The sequence below is a fragment of the Cheilinus undulatus genome, linkage group 12 (genome assembly GCF_018320785.1).
Source record: "Cheilinus undulatus linkage group 12, ASM1832078v1, whole genome shotgun sequence".
In the NCBI taxonomy this organism is placed as follows: Eukaryota; Metazoa; Chordata; class Actinopteri; order Labriformes; family Labridae; genus Cheilinus; species Cheilinus undulatus.
This window is the reverse complement of record NC_054876.1, coordinates 27,361,672-27,383,637: the sequence shown is the minus strand read 5'-3', so window position 1 is coordinate 27,383,637 and position 21,966 is coordinate 27,361,672. Positions and strand designations below refer to the sequence as shown.

Sequence of the window (21,966 nt, the reverse complement as noted above, 5' to 3'; positions counted from 1 at the left end):
TTTCAAACTACTGGATGTCATCCAATTTGAGAACAGGGGCCTTTAGGAAATTATGAAACATGCTGAAATGACTTTCATAAAGACTTAATATGTCCTCTATTTGCATGTCAGACACATATTTCTTTATGGCAAAAAGGCTTTGTCAGTGCTCATATACTCTTATAGACTGATTCTATAATTTTACCTCTCTCTTGCCACTGTCTGTCCAGATCATTTAGAGGCTTATGGAAATGGAGAAAAATAGGAAATGAAAAAGGATAAAAGGAGATAAGGAAGTAATAAAGAAAATAAGTAAAGAAAGGGAAATAAAATCAGCAAAGAAAATGAAGGGGGGATGGAAAGATTGTAGCTGCAAGAAGAGAAAGAAGAGGAGTAACAATGATTTAACAGTAAACACTTCAGCACTTGTTTCTCTATCTCTCTCTATCGCTCTTGCTCTTTATTTGATGCTGTTAAAAAGACAGTTCAGAAGCTAATTGCTCCAACTGCTAGATTAAACTTTCCATTTAATGAGACAAACCAACAGGGAGTGCTCTGCTGGATGGGAGCCTAACAGGGACATTTCTCATTGTCCTTATCCAGGCTTACCATGCTTTTGAAGACTGAGGAAAGCTCTTGTTTGCAATCTGACAACCTATAAATGACTACAGTAGACATTCAAAACTCTCAAGCAACCCTAATAATATATAGAACCACTTATTCTCATCAAAAGGAGACTAAAAACATCGTCACTATGTCACACTGTGTTACTTGATCCAACCAGATGGTTGCACCCAACGCTGTGATTCCATAAAAGATACAATTTAAAAATTCAGTCTAAGAATCAATGAATGGCTTTTTTGAAGCTACATTTGTTTTACTTTTGTGAAGATACTGTATTTCTGCGCTGAGAACTAAACTGAAGACAAGCTCTGATTCTGTTCTTTAAATTAGGAGCACACCTGGAGCTGTATCCTCCTGGTGCACATACTGCCCTCTGTATCTACCAGCGGCCCACTGCTTTACCTGACTCTAATACTAATTAAGGTTCTTTTCCAATACTTCTGTGCTGCAAGTTTTTTTTTTTTTTTTTACCACATTTCCATTTTTCTTATAGAGGGTATTATGAGGAATACTAAATTCTACAAAACTGACAAACAGCCAACTTCCCTCATCCTGCTCTGTAATCTTCTGTTTTCTTCTGGTTCTACTCAATGATAGAGCCACTTTTTGTGTGTTTTTAAATTTTTAAATGGAAAAAAATAGTGCTAATCCACAGAACATGTGCAAAAGGGAAATCATGCTAACTGCACTCAACTATATGCAAACTGCTCACCCATACAAACAGTGCCTGTCCAATTTCCCATGTATGTGAATTTATTCCTTGGTCTTTATGATGCTGTTTGTTCACAGGTATACTCTGTTTACTAATTAGGGGACTTCTGAAGGCAATTGGTTGCACTGGATTTTATTCATGGGTATCAGACTCCCAGGGTCTGAAAACTTTTGCACACCACACTTTTCAGATTTCTATTTGTAAAAAATCTTGAAGGCCATGAATAATTTTCCTTTCACTTCAAAATTATGCACCACTTTATGTTCATCTATCACATGAAATCCCCCAAAAATGTATTTAGATTTGTAGTTGTAACATGAAGAAATGTGGAAAAGAGAAATAGATATGCCATCTTAAAACATCCTAATTCTTTATGGTGATTATATTTCTTCCCTTTTTGTTAGTAGGATCATTGAATGGGCTTTAATGTCCACCATCACTCCAAACCCACATACACTCACATCAGTCTTTCTGCACTTTGTTCCCCTGAACTCTTGGTTGATATGTGTGTGTTTCTGTGTCAGAGGAAGCCTGCCAATTTGTATTGTTCCTGCTGCTCAAGTTTAATTTTCTGCTCTACATTATCTGTGATTTAATTGAGCTAATTTTATGGTATATTATAAGCGTAGCAGTGACAAGGAGGCAGAGGCAGAGAGATAAAAGAGAAGCTGGAAAATGGATGAGGGTGGGGGACTAAGGCTGAATAGGGAGGGAGGGAGAAAGAGTGACATGAAGGCAAAACAGTGGGAGAAGTCTGCGGATGAAGGAGAAATAAGGTCAGTGAGGAGAAGAAAATGAGGAGGGACATAAAAAATATGCAGAAAGAATACAGAGCAGCCCCGGAGTAATGAGTAAAAAGCTGGATGGGACAGACATTAGGGCAACAAGCTTTACTTCATTCAATATTGATCTGCTATGCTTCTGAGATGCTGCACAGACCTCTCTCTCTCTCTCTCTCTCTCTTTTTTTTTTAACAAACTCACATCAAGCACTCATTCGTTCTGAGGGCTCTCTCTTACATACATCCATCACAAGTAGCCCCAGAGGTATATTGTAAATGGATATGGAAAAGCACCGCACAAACACAAACATATTTATAGACGGTAAAGCCAGAAAGCATATGAGAGCTAAATACAGCTATTTCAAATGCATGTTAATCTTACGCATTTTAACTGTGAATGTCACTGTATTCCTGGTCCGTCGTAAGCATAGTCATACTGTAACGCCAGCGTCTGTATTGTTATATGTGGTTCTTTGTAAAATAATGAACTGTTTATGTTGTTTGGTCTCTACATGTTGTGTGGTGTTATGTATGGTTTTTTATTTTTAATTATGGATATGCTTGTTGTACAGTTAGGTATGTATACCATCAATCTGCTGGAGACAATAGAAAGGGCAAAAAAAGGAAGGCTCCTTGAATTCCTATAAATACCTCAGACTTAAACATGGATCAGTTTAGATACATGCAGTGCTATCTACAGAATAGGTTGATCCTTCTATAACATTAATCTATATGTCTATTAAAAATAAAGCAAACAAGCACCTTCAAAAGTTCTAAATAAAAAAATTGGAAAACTGACTCTTTTGTGTGGGGAAAAAAATGAAGCTGCACATCCTTCAGTGTCCACTTGAGACTGGCTCCATAATCAAGGATAAACCAATAAGCCCTTTGCTAAAATCCTATTTTTACAGCACAAAAACGCATTGACATTTTTTGAATGGTCTCTAGATTTGATCTATTTTCTTTATTACTGGACAAAAAACTGTTGCCGGGCAACAAGAGCAGTTGACAGCAAGAAAGATGCACTCTTTAGTTATATCTTTAAATTGTAGTGTTTTTTCACAATTAAGTTGACAATATATGTTGAAATCTGTGACGACAAGAAGATGGATAGTTCAGGACACCTTTGAGAGAAAGAACGGGAAATTTCCATCAAGAGAAAACAAAAAAGATGAAAAAGAAGACCTCAGTCGCAACTACAACTCCTGGCAACTCCTTAAATGCTAACAACAACTTCCAGTAACTGCCATGGAACACTGCCTGATTGACAGAAGACTACCGAATGCTACCTGCTGAGGTAGCATAGAGCGGCACGTATGACCACAGCAGACCAGCGCTCCATCACTAGCAGCAAAACAAAGCCCTACTATTCTGTGTACAAGAGACTGCTTCTTTGACTACTGCAAAGGATGCGTGCCCACGGAGTTTACATCTTTACCGACGGAGATTATCTGGAGAACAGGGTGCTCGGAGACTGAGAGGAGTAGGACGCTGTGCAGCATGACACCTACAGCCAGGTGGGGAGGAGGCAGAGACAGCTTTGTGCAATAAGCTGGAAGCGGGGCTAACAAGGCAGGCTGCAGGTTAGGCTAAGAGTGGCCCCACCAAACCTAAAACCACAAATTTCTATGTAAATTTTGGGTAATTTGTTTGATGTTTCAAGGATCCATCTTTCTTCATGGAATCTGTTTAGATTTGGGGGGATTTTTAAATAATTTCATGGATTTTTATGTAGTTAATCTGTAAAGGTTTTGCAAATTTTACAAGAAATTTTGATGGTAATTTGCTTAATAATTTTGAGTTATTTACAACTAGAAAGTTTTCAGGGATATACATGAATATTAACCTGACAGGCCAGATGGTTGTGTTTCACACATCCATCTGGGAAAGCTTCAATAGGAAACGTCTGAACCATTTGGGCCTGGCTAACCAGGCCCAAATGGTTCAGACGGGAGCTTAACAAGATGGATTCGCCAGTGAAAAACAAGGAAACGGAAACGGGCGTATCCATCTGCTTTGCAAGGTTACATGAATATGATACATAATAAATTAAAATATGAATAATAATATTCACCAATATGAGGTAACTTCTTTGAAAAATTTGAGAATTTTTGTGGATTTTAGAGAGGAAAATTTCCAAGAAATTCTGAACTTTTAATTATCCCAAATAAATGGGATAAACAAAAAATTAATTCCAATCAAAACTAAGGTCTGCCATGCTCTGGCTCAGCATCTGTAATTTTGCGCGACCCTCCTCTCATTAGAAGGTATTCACTCACTCCCTCGACTCACCCGCTCCCGACTTCTTCTTCCCCTGCTGCAGATAGCAGCGGACGCTAACCATAGGTTAGGGTGAAGCTAATGCTCTGCCATGGAATAAACCTGACCATCGATGGCTTTCATACTCACTGAAAACGTAAGACATTATCTCAAACCACGTGAAATCTGTTGTAATGTATTTTGGAGTTATCTTGCACTCATTAGCATGCGTGCTAACGCGAATGCAGAACACAAGATGACATTGATCAAGTCAGAAGCAGAATAAAGGAGGAGCTGGGGTGGAGGAGGGTTGAAAAAAAAACAGCTTGAGCAGCAAAGCAAGTTAAATCAGCTGGGTGGCAGCTGATAAGGACTTGCATGAGCTCATCTGATCTCAATTATATGGCAGTGCTTGGGTCCGTGGCCTGCCTGAACTAACACTATATGCATGATTTCCACTTTGCTACCTGTCAGCAACCCCCTCTTTTAAGACCTGAAAGGCTTCAAAGTTTACAAGTAGGGCTCTTTGTTTCTCTGTGTTTACCACAGACCTTATTTTGGACATCTAACCATAAACTTCAGACTTAGAAGCACCTCTTCAGAAACCAGTGGGGCATGTCACTAAGAGTTTGTCTATATTTTATACTCTATGCAAATTCCTCCAGACTCTTAATCTTACTGTCATCCCCCATATTCAAAAACTGAAGGAAAATTGTAAAAATCCAAGTCACTGTTACTATTTCTTGCTTTTAAAATGCAGTTATCTGTATAAAACCTTTAAAGATTGCACAGCAACTCAATCTGCCATGTAATATACCATACTCATTTAAGTCAAATTGTCCATAATCAGATGAGGATATCAGAAAATCCAAGCCTCTAGTGAGATCAAAACTATTTCACTGATTTACCGTTGGTGCTCCTACCTTTATTTTCTCTTATGCCATAAACATAACAAATGTTTCCCAGAGAGGCTGCTATCATTATTCCATTAGAATAGGACTCTTTGTCTGAATGGGCTAGGGATGACGAATGTTGTCTGGCTGCATGGTGAAAAATAACAGATATATTCACAGGGGCAGGTCTCCACAAGCAGCTGTCAGCTTTCATAAAGCATGGCACACTTTGGGCCAGCTCTGACTCCTTATTTAGAGCCTGTAAGGTATGTGGAGTCGCGAGCACACAAATTGCTTCCATTCTATTAGAAAGAGTCACATAAACACTTTTAATGTGCCAAAGTGTGGGAGAGGGTCCAAACTTATTGACTTTGTAATGAAGCAGGTTGTGTTGGTGTGCATTAGGCCAGGCTGTGTGTGTGAATAGTTTTTGTGCATGGGGACTGGAGGTTCAAGCAATTCATGATTACTGGTGAAAGCAGACAAATGAAATGACCCATTTGATTTTAGCTCAGAGTGTTCGCTGCTGGATCTCAGCTTTTACCGTCTCAACGGGACATCTAAAGATTCAAAGTCTGGACAGAAGCCCAGACTACAGCGAGGCACGTACCCCATTGTACCAATCAATTTACTCCTGTATACTGTAAATACACTTCTTCTGATAAACAGAGCTGACTTACTGTTCAAAGGTACTTTACTGAAATCCCCCTTTTGACAATAAAACTGGCAGGAAATTGTTTCAGTGTTGAATGCAGGAAGAGTAATACATCTATTACTTAATCTGCTATGCACTGATATTAATTGGAGAATCAGTATTGGCCCAGGGTAGACACAGTGATAATAATCATTGCCACTAGCCTTAAATTGGGTCATGCCCCCTGATCACTTAATATGTTTATGCATATGTTATGTGTAAATGTCAGTGTTTCTGCCTTGTCATTAAATTTACAGACAATGAAAATGAACCTTTCAAAGCTTTGCTCCCTAAACATGCAGAGGACAACAGCAGATTTATGTGACAGACTGCAAGGTTTGCCTTCCCCAATGCACTCAGCAGTCAGACGGGGCATTTGTTGTGATGAAGGTGAGGGAGGACAGAGCTCTAAAATGTGTCCTCAATATTCTTAATAGCACTCCAGACACGCCTAAAAGAAAAACTAAAGAGCAACTTATCACCTGTAACTGGGCCAAATGAAAGCTGTGGTCAGCTTTCTTAATGAATAATGATGAGCACTGGGAGAGAAACATCTCCAGAAGATCTGTGTGATGCACTAGAGATGGGATAAACCAAACTAAAGATGATTTATATTTAAACAGTGGTTAAGAAAAGAGGTAAAATGTCTGAAATATACATGATCTGTAAATGCCAACGCTGTATTTAGTTGTTTCTGTCAGAACAGTAATGATTTGCTTCTGCATTCAGGATTTCAGCTTTCTTTAATGTGTGATGAGTTTTGTTAAGTTCTCTAATTTAAAAGCTGTACCTGTGGGGAGCCATCAGATCCCTGGTCCTTTGTTTTTCTAGCAAGCCGTTTCTTTTTCTTGTGAAGCGGTTTGGACTCCAGGATCATTTCCTCCAGCTCAAATGTGGGGTCACAGTTTAGTCTTCGCCTCTGTAGGGACACAGAAACATGCAGGCATGCTTGTAAAAAACAGATAGGTTAAACAAATGACAAATTTACACTCAAAATAAAGAAATCTATTAAATATTTGAATGAACATTCTGTCAAGTTTGGTGACGGTCATTTTCTTGTTTTAGTGCTTGAGCACAAATCAGTGTAGAACAAGTTTATTATAGTGAATTAAAACTAAGTAAAACTTAAATGTAAGATATATTTTAGTTAACTGAAACTAACAAAATCTAATGTAGACAAAAACACGGAAGCTAAAACTGCATTATGTGCTTACAAAACTAACAAAAAAATAAAAATAAATAAATTAGGGACAAAATCTCCTTAGTTCTCCTTAGTATCATACAGCCAAGCCTGGAGAGTTTGTAATTGCCTGATTTGATTGGAGAAGACTTTATACAGTGGTAATTTTAGGTCTTGAACTGTGTTCAAATATCAGATTTGTACAAATAAAATAAAAAGTGTAAAGTAGCCTGTTTAAATGTGTTTTTGAATATTGTATGATGTTTGTTTTTTTTGTCTCACCTCTGACAAGTATCCCTTATTGTTGAAAAAACTAGCATTTTTGTAAAAATAAAAACTAATCCATCAAAACAGCAGTAAAATCTTAAAAGAACTAAAATCTAAACCAAAAAGTAATAAAAAAAGAGAAAAAAAATCCCAAACTATAATATCCTTGGTGTAGACTAAGGTAATTTCATGTGCAATCTCAAGCTGTTACTTTATGTAAAAGTTTTTTAAAAATGCATTAATATAAAAAATTAACATTTGTGTGTCAAGTTTTTTGAAGATTTTAAACAAAATTCACTGAAGAATTTTTTTAAAAACAGATTTATATACTCTTGTATTGTGTTATTGTCAAGCAGAAAAAAAGGATACTCATTAAATTTTCTCTAGTGCTGCTTCAAATGCAAGTTTCAATTGTAAACATCAACAAGGATAATAAAAATTCAACACCTCCTTACCTGACATCTGCATACATCTAATTATATGCAATTATGAAAATTAGATTTTTTAATGCAATAAAGTTTGCTGGGGTTGTAAGAATAAGATTTTATTGTAAAAAATGTTAAAATATGGGGCGCACAGATATACGCAGGCGGCCTGGGTTCGAATCCGGCCACTGTCCCTTTGCCACATGTCTCTCCCCACTCTCATCCCATTTCCGACTCTATCCACTGTCCTCCTCTGTCAAATAAAGCCCAAAAAAAAAAAAAAAAAAAGTTAAAATATGTTATGCTATGCTACACTATGATGCTATATATGATATGATTTTATGATAAAATACAATATGATACAATATAGGGATGCATGAAATAACTGTTATATCAGTATTGGCAGGTGTGAAAAATTGCTGTGGATATTTCCAGCCAATATTTTGGCTATAAAAATGTGCCTATATCAGCTGTAAATCCAATCCAATCCAAATATATTTATAAAGCACATTTAAGAATGACAAAATGCTGACTAAAGTGCTGTACAGGAAAAAAAAAAAAATTAAACCAATAAAACACAATATGACACAAATATTGACCATGAGGACGAACAAGTCAGTCGAGTTTTAGTCTGGACCAACAGACCTTCATTTGCTGAAGTCTTTTTAGTCATTCATCATCATTCCTTGGACTAAAAAGTGTTTTTAAGCTTTGAAATTTGTTAACTTGTTCATCCTCAAACTTTAAGTACTGTTTTTAAGCCTCGCTCCCTTGTAGTTTTAAGCATGGTTGAGGCCAGTATGTCCAGAAATCGGACATGCAGGTGTTAATAAAATAATATCTTTGCTACATTTTTTTTGTTACAGCCTTTTTATGCCAGTTATTGTACACCATGTCACTGGCTGTGTCCGAAATCACTCCCTGTTCACTATATAGTGCACTCATTCTATCCCACAATGCACTGTGAAAAGTAGTGAGCAACCGATGGTCACTAGCTCAGCAATATTTACCATAATGCATTGGGTCGCTGCTCTCAAGCATGAAGGACGAACGAGAGGAGCACAGGAACATATTTGAAAACTTTTTGAAATGCTTTTTTGTTTATTGGTTTTGCCAAATCTGTAAGATAATATTAAGGATTCAAAACGGAGTAACTTTTCCCCCCTATGATGATTACAAGACATGAGACCATCAGCTTTATGCAAAAATAAGTGATAATACACACAAAAATGTATATTATGTTGTCACTATAGAGACAACTTTTTTATCTATTAGTATATCTATTTTTTGTGAAAATACGTTACATTTTGTAGCAGTTTTTATTGGAATTCTACCGTTAATTTCGATCCTCAGCCGTTGTCAAGGAAATTTACAAGCCGTTGCTGCTAAACGTTTAAATTGTGAGACGGCGATGATGTCATCACCCACAGCCAGAGTAGTGTCCGAAATCATTTTTGTGTTTTGCAGTTGAGTCCACTATATAGTCCACTATATGCTGCTCACTATATAGTGGATAGGGAGTAGGGAATGAGTGAATGGTTTCGGACACAGCCTCTGTTATTTTTTTATGGTAAAACACGAAAACACCATATTTCCCATATAAAATGATCTAGATAAAAAAACATTTTTTGTCAATGATGAGTAGTAAAATTGATTTTGATGCATTGAAATTTTTTTTTTTTGTAGTGCCAAATTCATTTCTTTAGCTCCATCTGTCCTTGTATGTCCATATTCTGGACATACAGAAAACTGTTAATAAAATACAAATTTTTCAATTTTTAAAAAAACTTTCTCTGACTCAAATCTCTTCAACAACTTCAACCCTGACCACTGGAAAAAAAAAAAAAAAATTAAATGTTACACCCTTTTTATGGCAGTTATTGTACACTATGCCTATGACTTGGATTCAGTGAGACAGTGTCTATGCTAAACAGATGAGTCTATCAGAGCGAAAAACACGCCAGTTTTACCATCCTTTTCTCGAGCCTCCTACTCTACCAAATCATATGCGAGTGAATGCATTTGTTCATGTTAGGTTTATTTTATGTACAGGCATAAAAAATCAGGAAATATGTTGGATATGAATCAAGAACATGCTCATTTCCACCTCTAAGCAAAATGTGGCCATGATTACGCTAATTACGTGCATATATAAATTTACTTTATATTTAGGATATAATATATTCTTACCTATTGATCGAAAGGACCCTCATGCATGTCCATCTACTTGCTATGAAGTGAAGGCAAAGTTAAAATTGGTCAAAGTGCCCCCTTTCTTAGTCCCAGTCTGCAGAACACAGAAACTGCATTTTCTACTGTAAACACTCCACTTCCGGGATATCCGGTTGTAAACACAAACGCAGATTCGCACACACGTAGGAGCACACAAACTTTTCCTTACACATGTAGCCTGCTCTCAGACATCCATGTCTAGTGGCATGATTCATTTAATTCAATTCTGATGATGTTTAGTGGGTGAAATAGCGCTTCAAATACTGAGTCCATGGAAGAAATCCTGCATGTGCGTTGCTGAAGGGGTTAAAATGGTGCACTGGCACCATCTGCTGGATCACTGTGGAGTGGTGAAATTTGGAGCCCTGGTGATCGAGTGACTGCATAGAAAAGGTCGCTTTATGTTGTTTTGCAGCCATAGACACAGTCAAAAAACGTGTTTTTAATGGAAGTCTATTGTCCAGATTTTGGACAAACAAGGATGGAAGGAGCTACTTGGCGTCAATAGAATTCTATGGGCAACACCTTTTTTTTTTTTTTAATATGGAGAAAAATAATAACTTTGGCCAATGTGATGCCTCACTCTATAAAAATGTGACTATCAACTCAAAATGATTATGATAAAAATGATGAATGTCCTCAAAATGGACATACTAGGATCCGAGGGTTAAGGACTGAAGTTTTAGATTTGAAATACATTCAAATGTTGGTATTAATATTGTTGTCAGCTAAAATTATTTAGTAAATATCAGCATCACAGTATCGAACTAGTTCAAGAATACACATTTCCCTATAAAAATACAAGTGCAGGATTAATGGATTTATTTGTGTTAATTTGGTGGCAGTTTCACCTCCCTTCACTTCATCTCTAACCTCTCTCACTGCTCTTTGACATCTTCCCACTGTATTCTTATTCTTTCATCTCACTGTCAGCCTCTTCCTCTGCCAATTGGCTTCTGCCTATGTTACTCACATTCATCAAATAAGTGCCACCACAAGGAGACATTAAGTAGTGATATGATGACTCAATTTGTCAGAGGAATCTGCTTAAAGTTCTGTTATTTTTTCAATTAATATATGATATTTTCCATTAGCAACTTGATAACACAAGACTGGGTGACAATATATTGCCATAACAATATTTTGTACAAACCCCTACAATTTAATAATATACACTGTGAAACAATAGAATAGAGAATGATGGGATCCACACTTTAATTCAACAGGAAAGATCCAGGCTCAAACAGCAGCAAACCACTGGAGGCACAGCAGCGTGAACACAGGGAAGTTAGGAAACAAAACATCAGTGCCGAGGGCCTCCTGTCTATAAGGGACTAAAGAAAGAGGATAGGCCTATAATTAGATAGAGACACTGTCAATTCCCTATCGATCCTCTGTGTTTTTCCTCTGCTGTGCCAGCTGGGCGCTGGGGGATACCCGCTGCTCTGCAGACGCTGTAGACTGAGAATTAGAATTTGTTCTTTATTCACTTGTGAGAGTTATTATTCTGAATGTATTCAGCTCAGGCTCTTAGTTGTGACAGCTCCTTTTGTAATGCTTCATTAGAGCATCAATGTAAATGACCAACAGAGACAGCTATACATTAGTCCTATGCTAAAACAGAGAAGTAATTATTTTCTTTGTCTGTTGTGATAGTAAAAGGAATATATTTGTTTTTAAGTCTGTTTTGAATCTTATCTTTCTCTTTCAATTGATTGTTTAAATGCCACTTGTATCTGCTGTTCCTTTAATATACTGGTTTGAATTGTTCATGTAAACACTACTTTTGATTAAGAAATATGAATGATTTCTTACTCTGATTTTTAAAAACCTAGATGCTCCCTTCAGAACTCCCATAAAAACCTGGATAGTGTTGTTTGCAAATGTCTCAATCTAGTTTTCATGAATTCTTGAAGGTACTGATGACAATAATAGCTAAAAATGAAAACAAAACTGCTGAAGATGAAAGTAAAACTACATTCTATTGGAATCATGTTTGAAAAACAATCTATTAAGACAATAGCTGACAGATTAATTGATGTTATTTTTCTTGTTGTGATGGGATAACATATGAACACAAGTAGATATCACCTTGCCTCATGTCGCAGTGTTTCCCACACATTGGCAATACCTGGACAGGTCATCCAAGTGTATTTCCTGACTATCTACATGCTCAAGAGAGATGTCCACTTGTATGTCCCTCATGTAAACAAACCTACTGAAGTGTCATGTTAAAAATGAAGTTTCATTCGCTGTCATTTCACCATTTTTTCTGCAGCTTCTTGCTGCTGATATCATCCTGTAATACTGCTGTGCAAGGCTGCACTGAGGGGGGATAAAGGGGAGAGCTTTCTTGGGCCCAGTTAATAGGGGGCCTATGGAGGTCGGCAAAATCATGGTCCATTGTAAAGTTAATCTATAGTAAATATATTTAATATTTAACCTGTATAATAACCATTCTCTCAAAGCAACAAAAACAATGAGGATGGGCGCATTGTCTAAATCACTTCGAAAGTAATGTCAGAATTAATAGCTAAGCCATGATGTGCACAAATGTAAGGATGCCAGAAAATAAAGTAGAAGGAACTGAGATGGCATTAAGGGAAATTAATTTCATAATTGCAAATTGAGTTATATGTGGCATGAGTGGCAAAAATGGTGAAAAGAGGCAAATAGAGCTAAGATGGGAAAAAATAGGTTACAAAAATGGTTGGAGAGTAGGGGCCAAAAAAATGGGCAAAAGAGTAGCAGAATAGATTGTAAGTGGCAAAAAGTTACAAAAATGGCTAGATAGAATAGTAAAAAGTGGTTTAAAGTGGCAAAAAATTTGTTAGAAATAAAAAAAAATTGGCTTAACAGACAAAAATGGGGGGAAAAGTGGAAAAAATGAGCACAGTCAGTAGTGAAAATTGGTGAAAAAGTTGTTAAGGGGCACAAAGAACCCAATAATAGCTCAACACCTTTTTAGCTCCAAAATGAAGTAACTATTAGCCAGGTCACTCACACCAATACTAAGGATCCAGCACACATGCGTTGATATCAATAAATGGGAGGTCCCATTGACTGGGTTTTTCAGGGGCCCGGCCAATTCTGTGGGCATGCCTGCTGCTCTCTACTATGATGGTTGTGAAACACTACCTCAGCAACAATTAGCCTTTCAACACACAGCCCACCTATATGGATAACGGAATATCAAGTGAAACATGCAAACAATATGCAAGTAATGTTACTTAACTATCTTTATACAATGCATTGTTGATTAAAAAACTGTCAAAAAAGCAGAAACAAAAAATTTAACACACAGAAAGGCAGGGTGGGATGGGCATCTCTAATGCCAAAGTACAATGTCATTCTGTGGCAAACCTTAGTGTGAAACAACTATTAAATTTCTGGTAGCAGTGTTATGTAAGCGTGCCTTATGTGCCATACAAATATTTATTTTCTTCGAGGCACTCTGTGGCACTTCATGGCCTCCATATGCTGACTCAATGGCTGGCACTGCTCAGCGACAATCAGGCTCTGAACATCTACACCTGTGGGGAGTCTACTTAAGCCAAGGCAGAACTTCTCCTCACCCTCTCTCTCAGCCTGCAGCCAGACCAGCCATGCTCTTCAGTTACCATCCTAATTTACATTGTTAAACCTAAGTTTTGTAATAAACAACCTTTGTTAAACTTTGGTCAGTTTCTGCCCTATTGTGTTGCTTCCCTGAGCCAGGGTTGTAACCAAGTGGCAACCTTCGGTCCTAAAAAATGAAGCCAGTGCAGAAGTGCAAAAAATTGCTATACCGTGAGTGTCCACTTGAGGCTGGCTGCAGGAACACCGGAAGTCCCGTCTGCACACATGTTAAACAGCCGGTTTTGACTAACAAAATAAACTGGTTTACAGTCTGGTTCACCAAACATGTCTCATTAGCTAGTGTCTTATTGTGCTCCCACTGCACAGGGGGTGAATTTTTTTTTTGTACCACGATCGTTTGGAATATATTTAGGATGAAAGTTGATTGGTGCATCTCATTTGATTGACAGATAGTTCGGCAGGCAGAAGCGCCGTTTCTGTCAACCAGAATGCTAGCTAGCAGGCTGACAGGAAGTCGCGCTTAGTGGGCTGGCCGTTAGGTTGATCCAAAGTTCGGTTGAGACCACGATTTCAATATGGAAGCCTCCACGGATTGGCTTCAAGTGCTGTTTGAGTCTGCCTATTGTAAGCAGACGACTGACGTCACACAGGGTTTGTCCAATTCTTTTAACAGTCTATGGTTTTAACAAGCAGATACCAATATTTAACAAAATTTGACAGTGAAATTGGTGGCCCAGGATCAAAACTGGCCTTTGGCTCCTTACCAGCATGTCATTCCCCATTTTTCCTCCTTGATTTTAAACTCTATCCACTGTTCTATCTCAATAAAGGCTTACAAGCTCCCCCCAAAAAATCATTTATAATTTTATTCTCCACATCAAACTGTGATTTTTCATGGTATTACTTGTGACATGCAGTGAAAAGAGATTGTTGCATTTGGCATTATTTGGCCAAGGAAGAAGTGGCCAGAAGAGAAAGGAGACGGCATGGTTATTTTAAAAACAGAACAACACTAAACTATTTATCCTGTACTTTAACTATTTAAGAGCATGTATTTTTATATTTATTCATTCATCAAATGTCATGATTGAATGTGTCATGTATTGCTGTGTTAGGGTATTATCATGATTATAGAATTAGATCTGAAATGTTCCTTTTTTTCTGAAGAGAACCAGCTTTGATCCTGCTTACCATAAACCAGTTCAACTACTGTAAAAACCTGTCACCATAAAAAATCACAGCACACCACTTTGCCAGCATGTAGCTTCACTTCCTGCTTGGCGACATTATTACTTGCATCTTCACTAAACTTATCACAATGATTCAAGGACCACCTGTAGAGCAGCAGGTACACATGCAGCTCTGAATTTGTCTGCATCTAAGTGGCATGAGAGACGCACGTGAGCTGCTTATTCTTATTCAGTCGACACACTCAGTGGGAGACCGACCTCAGCCCAGCAGGGGGTGATGTCTACAGCTCGACGGTAAAAGATGAGATGAAGGATAGGGGTTCTGGCTACATCTATTTTTTTCAGTGCCTTTGGGAAATACTGGTACAGGACTACATATCAGAGAAGGGTAGAGAGAGGAGGGGTTTCAGGGAATGGATGACTTATTTTTCTGAGATATTAAAAATCATGCTAAAATAAAGATGTAACTTAAGGCATCCAGAAATAGCACATTTATCACACCATATATGCTGAGATTTAGTTGTCATACAACCACATTATATTCTGTTATTTTCTGTTCAGATGTGAGCGTCTTTTATGCTCTCTGTCTTCTCTTGTACTCACATTGGGAATAAAGCCTGGAGGAAGCATTTTGCTGAGCACAGCGTCCCAGTTGACATCTGACATGTAGTCCAGATCTTGGAGCTCAGCTAGACAAGAAATGCGCTTCTGGACATCTATGCACAGCAACTGAAAGAGACACAAAAGATTAGAGTAAGAACAACTGTCCACAGGGGGTGGCATGGATAGAAAAGTTACAGGCGGGAGTCCCACTGAGATACAAAGAGAGCACGTTAGCCCTAAAGGAGGATGTGTCTGAGAATGAGGATACAGGGACAAAAAGGCAAAGGGAAGAGATACAAAGAAAGTACAGGAGAGGATGAAGGAGAAGAAAATGTGATACATAAAGGAGGAAAACAGTGATGGGGAGTGTTCAAGAGGCAGCGAAGGATGAAGGACAAATATATTGAGCGTTATTCTCTCACTTTCTTTACATCACTGGCTCTCTCTCTCACTTGCACACAGATACACACTCTTTCCCCTGGTCCCTCCCACATACACTCACGGTAACCTGTGCGACTTGAATGCCAATGAGCTGCGTGGAGTCTGAGCACGCAGCAATGCAACAGTTAGACTGCAGTGGATCCCTGCCATGATAAAACTCAACGCTACAGCAACAGCTTTGCTAGTACCATAACAATACACAAAGAACTGTGAGTAAGCCTTTCACACGAAGCTTCAGGAATTACGACTGTTATGTTCCAGTGCTAAGTTTCAAACTGTCTAAACTTTGTTTATCTGTTCTTCCCCCTTAACATACATTTGTCATTTTGAACACTACACCAATTTATTTATCTCAAAATTCCTAAGTGATACTCCATCTTGTATGGTGCAGATAAACCTGTGGTATATAACGTAGGGCTACAACAATGAGAGTAACCATCTAATTAGAATTTTCACTGTGTCAACCTTTCTAGCCCGAATAAAGAATTTCGTGTCAGGTTTGCTAATTGTTCTCCCACAGGGATTAAATAATTCAAGCCAAACTGCCAAACACAAAATATCCCCTTCAAAAGAGAAGCACAGAAGAGCAGGACTCACCAACTCTATCAAGTATTTACAGCAAGGACAGCATAAAACAAGTCAAAGTTAGAAAATAGACCATTGTGTTTGTATTAATGTTAACTTAATATCGGATATCTGAAGCAACAACAAAAGCAAAACACAACCAAAATGAATGATTTCAACTTGAATGGCAATGACATGCTGTTTACTGTGAATACTCCTACTTGTTATGCATCATGCATGTGCTGCTTCAATCACCTTTCTGAGGAGAGACTTCATCTCCAAAGACCAGGCTGCTGGGTAGCTGGGATGGACTTTGTGGAAGGTCTGAAGGATCTCATTAGCTGGAGTGCTGGATCTCATCACATAAGGTCTCTGAAAAGAAGAGAAAAGAGGACATGTTAAAGATTATTTTATATTCAGAGTGATGCTCTGCCTGGAGGCGCTTCTTTGATAAAGTACTTGTCTTAAAGTTTGTTCCACAGTTGGTACTACCAACTCTCTCTGCCTTTCTCTCCTTGATGTGAACTCCTTTGCTGCACTGATGAGGAAAATGATAGGGGAAACAGGAAATAATGGACTATTCAAAACACTTGAACTCTCTTTGTATGAGAGGGCTTTACATTGGTCAGAGAACAAAGGAGAGCCGGCTGGGGGTTCTTGTCCACTCAGAAGGCACACAGAGTTGTTCCACTGGAGGTGAAGAAAGACTCAGAGATGCTGGATCTGACTGGATGGATTGTTTGTTTTTAAATTCATATGGTGACAGTTTTCAGAAATGACTTGAACATGTTTTAATATATTACCATATTATTTTTGTATTGACTGTAGTTAAATACATATACAAGTATGTAAGTGTGCTCTTAGCTTTAATTTAAATTGCGTGTTTTGTTGTATGGCTGTTCGTTCATAAAACCAAAATCACTCTGATTAATTTCACTTCAAATCACCATAAACTGAGCTTTGATCTATTTGGCAAGAGTGAAAGCTAAGCTGCCGAGGGCGCAATCTCATGAGGAAAATTTGAAACTGCAGAGCGAGACAGTGTGTTCACAAATAATATTTTGTCATATTTATTCGGTTCACACAGTTTGTAGGATGTGTTTACTGCACAAACTCACACTGTGGTCATCATGAAATTACAATTTTGTGTGTCCAAAATCTAAGGGCATTTCTCAGATGTCAGACAGTTTAAAATGAGGAGAAACCAGATCATTAGAGAAACAGGATTGACATGCAGCCCCACTGAATGCTTTTCTACTCTTTATCTTCAATACAGACTTTTTTAAATGAGTGTTTTTAAATTTATTTCAGCCTGATACAGTCCAATTAGACCCTTGACACCTCCAGTGGGCTGAACAGTCATCCTGCCTCCCAAAGCCACCCCCTTTGATGCCAGCTCTCAACACCCACCATGCCAACAGAGACATCATTATCTTACCTACATGGCCTGTACAGCCTAGACAGCAATTCCATTTTTGACAGATGTAGGCTCCATATATGCAACCTCCAGGTAGTGACAATGCTGATACTACCTTCCCTTGTCATGAACTTGTCAGAAACTAGTCCAGCGTTCATCAGCACAGATAATAGACTAATGTAATCAAAGCTGTGAGCCTGGATGGTGGACTAGACTGCAGTGTTTTGGCCCTTGGCTGCATGCAGGATTGGTGAGCTTTGTGTAGGTTTGTATCACCCTTAATGAGAAAAATAATAATTTTATAATCAGCAATAGTAAACATAACACAGGAAACATTTCAGAACGTTCCATACACTGTAAAAGACTGAGTATTTCACGGTTATGTACTTTTAATTTATGAGTAAGAGCCTGAATGAAGTCTTTTTCAAAATAAAACTGGGCTAAATTTGAATTAATATGGATTTTTACCCTTTTTGCATACATTAAAGAAAAAAAACAACAACAGAACGGACTATTATAATCACCATACTGGTGTCATTTAGTGCTGAATTAGACACTATACAGCTACTTAGAGGACATTTAAGAATATAGCAAAAATATATCGGGATATAAATTTTAGGCCATATCGCCCAGCCCTACATGGCACTGAAAAAAGTACAAAAGAGAAAATGAAAAAGATTGGAAGACAGAGTGACAGCAGGGTGGGGAAGGCAGAGCTCAGGGTGAGGTACCCTGACATGGACTAACACACACCACCGCCTGGCATATCTTGACACTTTACCTTCCCCAACTCCCTCATTTTCATGAGAGAAGAGAGGAAAGAACAGTTTATGAGATATTAACAGTGGGTAGGTGTGTAGGAAGGTCGGTAAGTAGTTAGTTAGGTGGGTAGGTAGGAAGGAAAGTTAGGTACTTTAATAATCCCAAGGGAAATTAAAAGCAATGTAAGTTTTGCAAGAAGCTTAAAAGGACATAAACATATTTAAGTACATGGATAGAAAGAAAATGTGGAATGATTTGATTGCTTTATATGCAACTTAGGTCAATTGTTAGAAGGTCCTATAGTAACCAGTTTTATATGAAACTATAGTCATTAATTCCTTAGGAGTGATGACTACTTCAAATTTAAAAAATAAATAAAATAAATAAAACTTTTTCAAATCGTCATCTCTTGCCTTAACCATACTATGATGGGTTTGGTCTAGTCTATTAGCCAATCAGAGGCTCTGTTCCTAACATTTCATCATCCAGATGCTTTGTTATTACAAATGTACGTGTCAGCACTGGCAAAATTATACCAGAGTGAGATAGTTTCCTCAGTTTACTAATGGTTTTCTAACAGTAGATTCTTTCTGAAACGCACCATGTGGTCTTTGTTTCCTTACTGAGGCTGCCTCATTTAGAACACAAACAACAGCCAGGAGGTTAAGATTCAAAGTGACAGTGATTGATCTGCGGTTCTGAAGAGCTGTTAAGTTGCTTGGATCTGAACCTTTAACCACTGGCCAAGCCTGGCAGCGAAGCACAGACACTGAGTGAAGAGTTAAATGGTCTGAAAGCAACATTAATGGAGGGAGAGGGAGCTGGAACTTAGAAGACGGAGATAAGATGAAGCAAAGGTGTGAGGAGGGATCATTAGGTGCCTGGAGCTGGATCATAGACAGCTAGCTCTCCATTTACAACAGCCAAATAGTTTTGCACATCCAACAGGCCAGTTTTTTATTGCCTAGAGACGGATTCATGCTTTGTAGACAGCAATGAAATGTGCCAGTCAGAGAGAGGTGTAGAAGAATGTCCCTGAGAGACACAGGGATGAAGTAAAAATGAATTTTTCTGGGAGAGGAGAGGTGAAGGAAAGTTTAGGAGAGGTTTTACATAAAGGAGAAAGTGAAGAATGAGGAAAGAGTGTATATGTGGCTAACGTCAATGTCATTCCAGGTAATTTCTGGATGTGTAAGTGAGTACTCAGCAATCCATCCCTGAACGACTGAACGTTAAAAGCACTTGAAAATCAAAGTACACAGCTTGAAAGTAAAGGAGAAGACTGGGTGCATATACTATGTAGGTCAGGAAGAGGACAAAGCATATTTTAGAGGGTTAAAAGAAGGATTTGAGGCAAGATAAAGCCTGGGGCAGGGCTAAAGATAACACTTGGGGCGTGAGATGTAACCGAGGACAGAAAGTTGGCTGAATGCATTAAAGAAAGTGTGATGGGAAACTATATTATGTAAAAAAACAACACTGTATTAAAGCTCTAGATCAGTTGAAGGTGAAGCAGTATTTGTTATTCTTCCTCATTTAATTCAATTACAGGTTGCTAACACTGTTTTTTATCAATAAATGTGCTTCAATCATCCAACAAATCTACAAAGATTGGTCTCAGATTTGTCAGTGCTTGTATACAAGGCCTGCTAGTTGAACGATTAGCTCAAAATTAGCCATAGCAGCACTTTTGTCAGAAATGCACAGCATTCCTGTATTAAAGCAAGAACAACACTGAAAGCTTTCTGCGACCAAAAACAATGTCGCTCTTCTGCCGACCTGCTTCAGCAGAAGTATGTAATAGTTACGGGGTAAAGGGTTAGTTGTTGTGAGGGATTGTATACAAGGCCTGCTAGTGGAGTCATTAGCTTGGACTGAGCCGCAGCAGCGGTTTTCTCTGAACTGGACAACGTGTCTTTATTAAAACAAGCGCAGAGAGCAACACCGAAAGCTTTCCATGACAGAAACGATGTTTTCGCTCTACTCCCGGTCTGTTTCAGCATGGGTTTCTGATCATTAAGGGTAAGTGTATTTTCTGGCAGATCCATTTCCTGGTTTAAACCAGACTCAGGTGAGATAAAAAAAACGTGGTTTTAATGGAAGTCAATGGGGGCATTTTTGCCTCAAAGATGTCAAGAGGGTATTTCTGACATTACATAAAAAATATTAATGCAAACAAATCAATTTTGTTGCTAATATTTGACCCATCCAAGACTCTCATCAGCACCAAAGCCCCATCTTTCTACTATTTATTATAAATAGTGAAAAAAATTCCCTTTTTTGCAGTAAAAAATGAAATATTTAAAATAATCAAACTGGCATTAAAAGGGTTAAAGTTCTGAGAATTATTGAATGTTTGGTAGTTTTGTAACCTGACACGCCAGATGGATGTGTTTCACACATCCATCTAGGAAACCTTCAATAAGAAACGTTTGAGAAAAGGCAGAGGCCTTGAAAAATCCTTGGAGTATGAATGGGTGAACGTTCTGTCTGTCACATCTCTACGGGCCAATCAGAGCAACAAAGCACGTGACGTAGCCGCTAGCAAGCTGCACGTGCGCAGCTACTGAGGAATAAGGCGAAACATGGCGACTATAGACATGTAAGTACTCGACTTTTGTTGTTTTCGAAAAGAAAACAATTCACTGCTGTTCTTTGTTCTTCTTTCAACGAAGAAATGTGGTCAAGTTCTGGTAAAACTGGCGCTTTAGCAGCATCCACGCTAATCTCTTCCTCCATAACTGCACCAGCTCTTGCTGCTGCTTGTTTACGTCACGACTCTGCCGTGCCTGGAAGTACTGCCCCTCATCGCAGATTGGTCCTGTCACTTTCTAACCGGGCCCAAATGGTTCAGATGGAAGCTTTGCAAGACGGATTCGCCAGTGAAAAACAAGGAAACGGGCATATCCATCTGCTTTGCAAGGTTAGAGGTACATATAATATATAGCAAATACATTTCCAACAACAGAGCTGTGGCTGGTGGAAACACTGAGTGGCTAGTAGCCATTAGTCACATTGGATGGTGTGGAAAAAGTTAATGTGAAGCCCTGTTCATATGTAAGTGTACACATACGCACACCACAGTGAGCTGGCCACAGACTATACCCCACCCTACTGATGGTGTTAATACAGTACAGGATTTAAATTCCTTAGAACAATGCAGTGGTCTAAACAGACTGGACGTCAGAGGCAGATCACAGAACACTACCATCGGAGACTTGAGACTTGACTTGGACTCGTGACCAACAACTTGAGACTTGACTTGGACTCGTTGACCAAAAACCTGAGACTTGACTTGGACTCATGACCAAAGACTTGAGACTTGACTTGGACTTACAAAAAATGACTTATTTGCATCTCTGCT

General features: G+C 38.4%; 1 protein-coding gene and 1 long non-coding RNA gene across 2 annotated transcripts in view; one reads left to right on the top strand and one right to left on the bottom strand.

Moving 5' to 3' along the window:
* The window catches only part of stk32a (serine/threonine kinase 32A), a 107,918-nt gene that overhangs the window by 10,237 nt on the left and 75,715 nt on the right, over positions 1-21,966 (bottom strand). The window contains exons 8-10 of the mRNA XM_041801688.1: positions 16,679-16,795; positions 15,419-15,544; positions 6,733-6,861 (exon numbers count right to left, since the gene is read on the bottom strand). Of these exons, the coding sequence (XP_041657622.1) occupies positions 6,733-6,861; positions 15,419-15,544; positions 16,679-16,795 (372 nt within the window). The remainder of the gene's footprint in view (positions 1-6,732; positions 6,862-15,418; positions 15,545-16,678; positions 16,796-21,966) is intronic.
* Positions 1-21,966, top strand: part of LOC121518970 — a 48,683-nt gene that overhangs the window by 16,676 nt on the left and 10,041 nt on the right. The window lies entirely within an intron of this gene.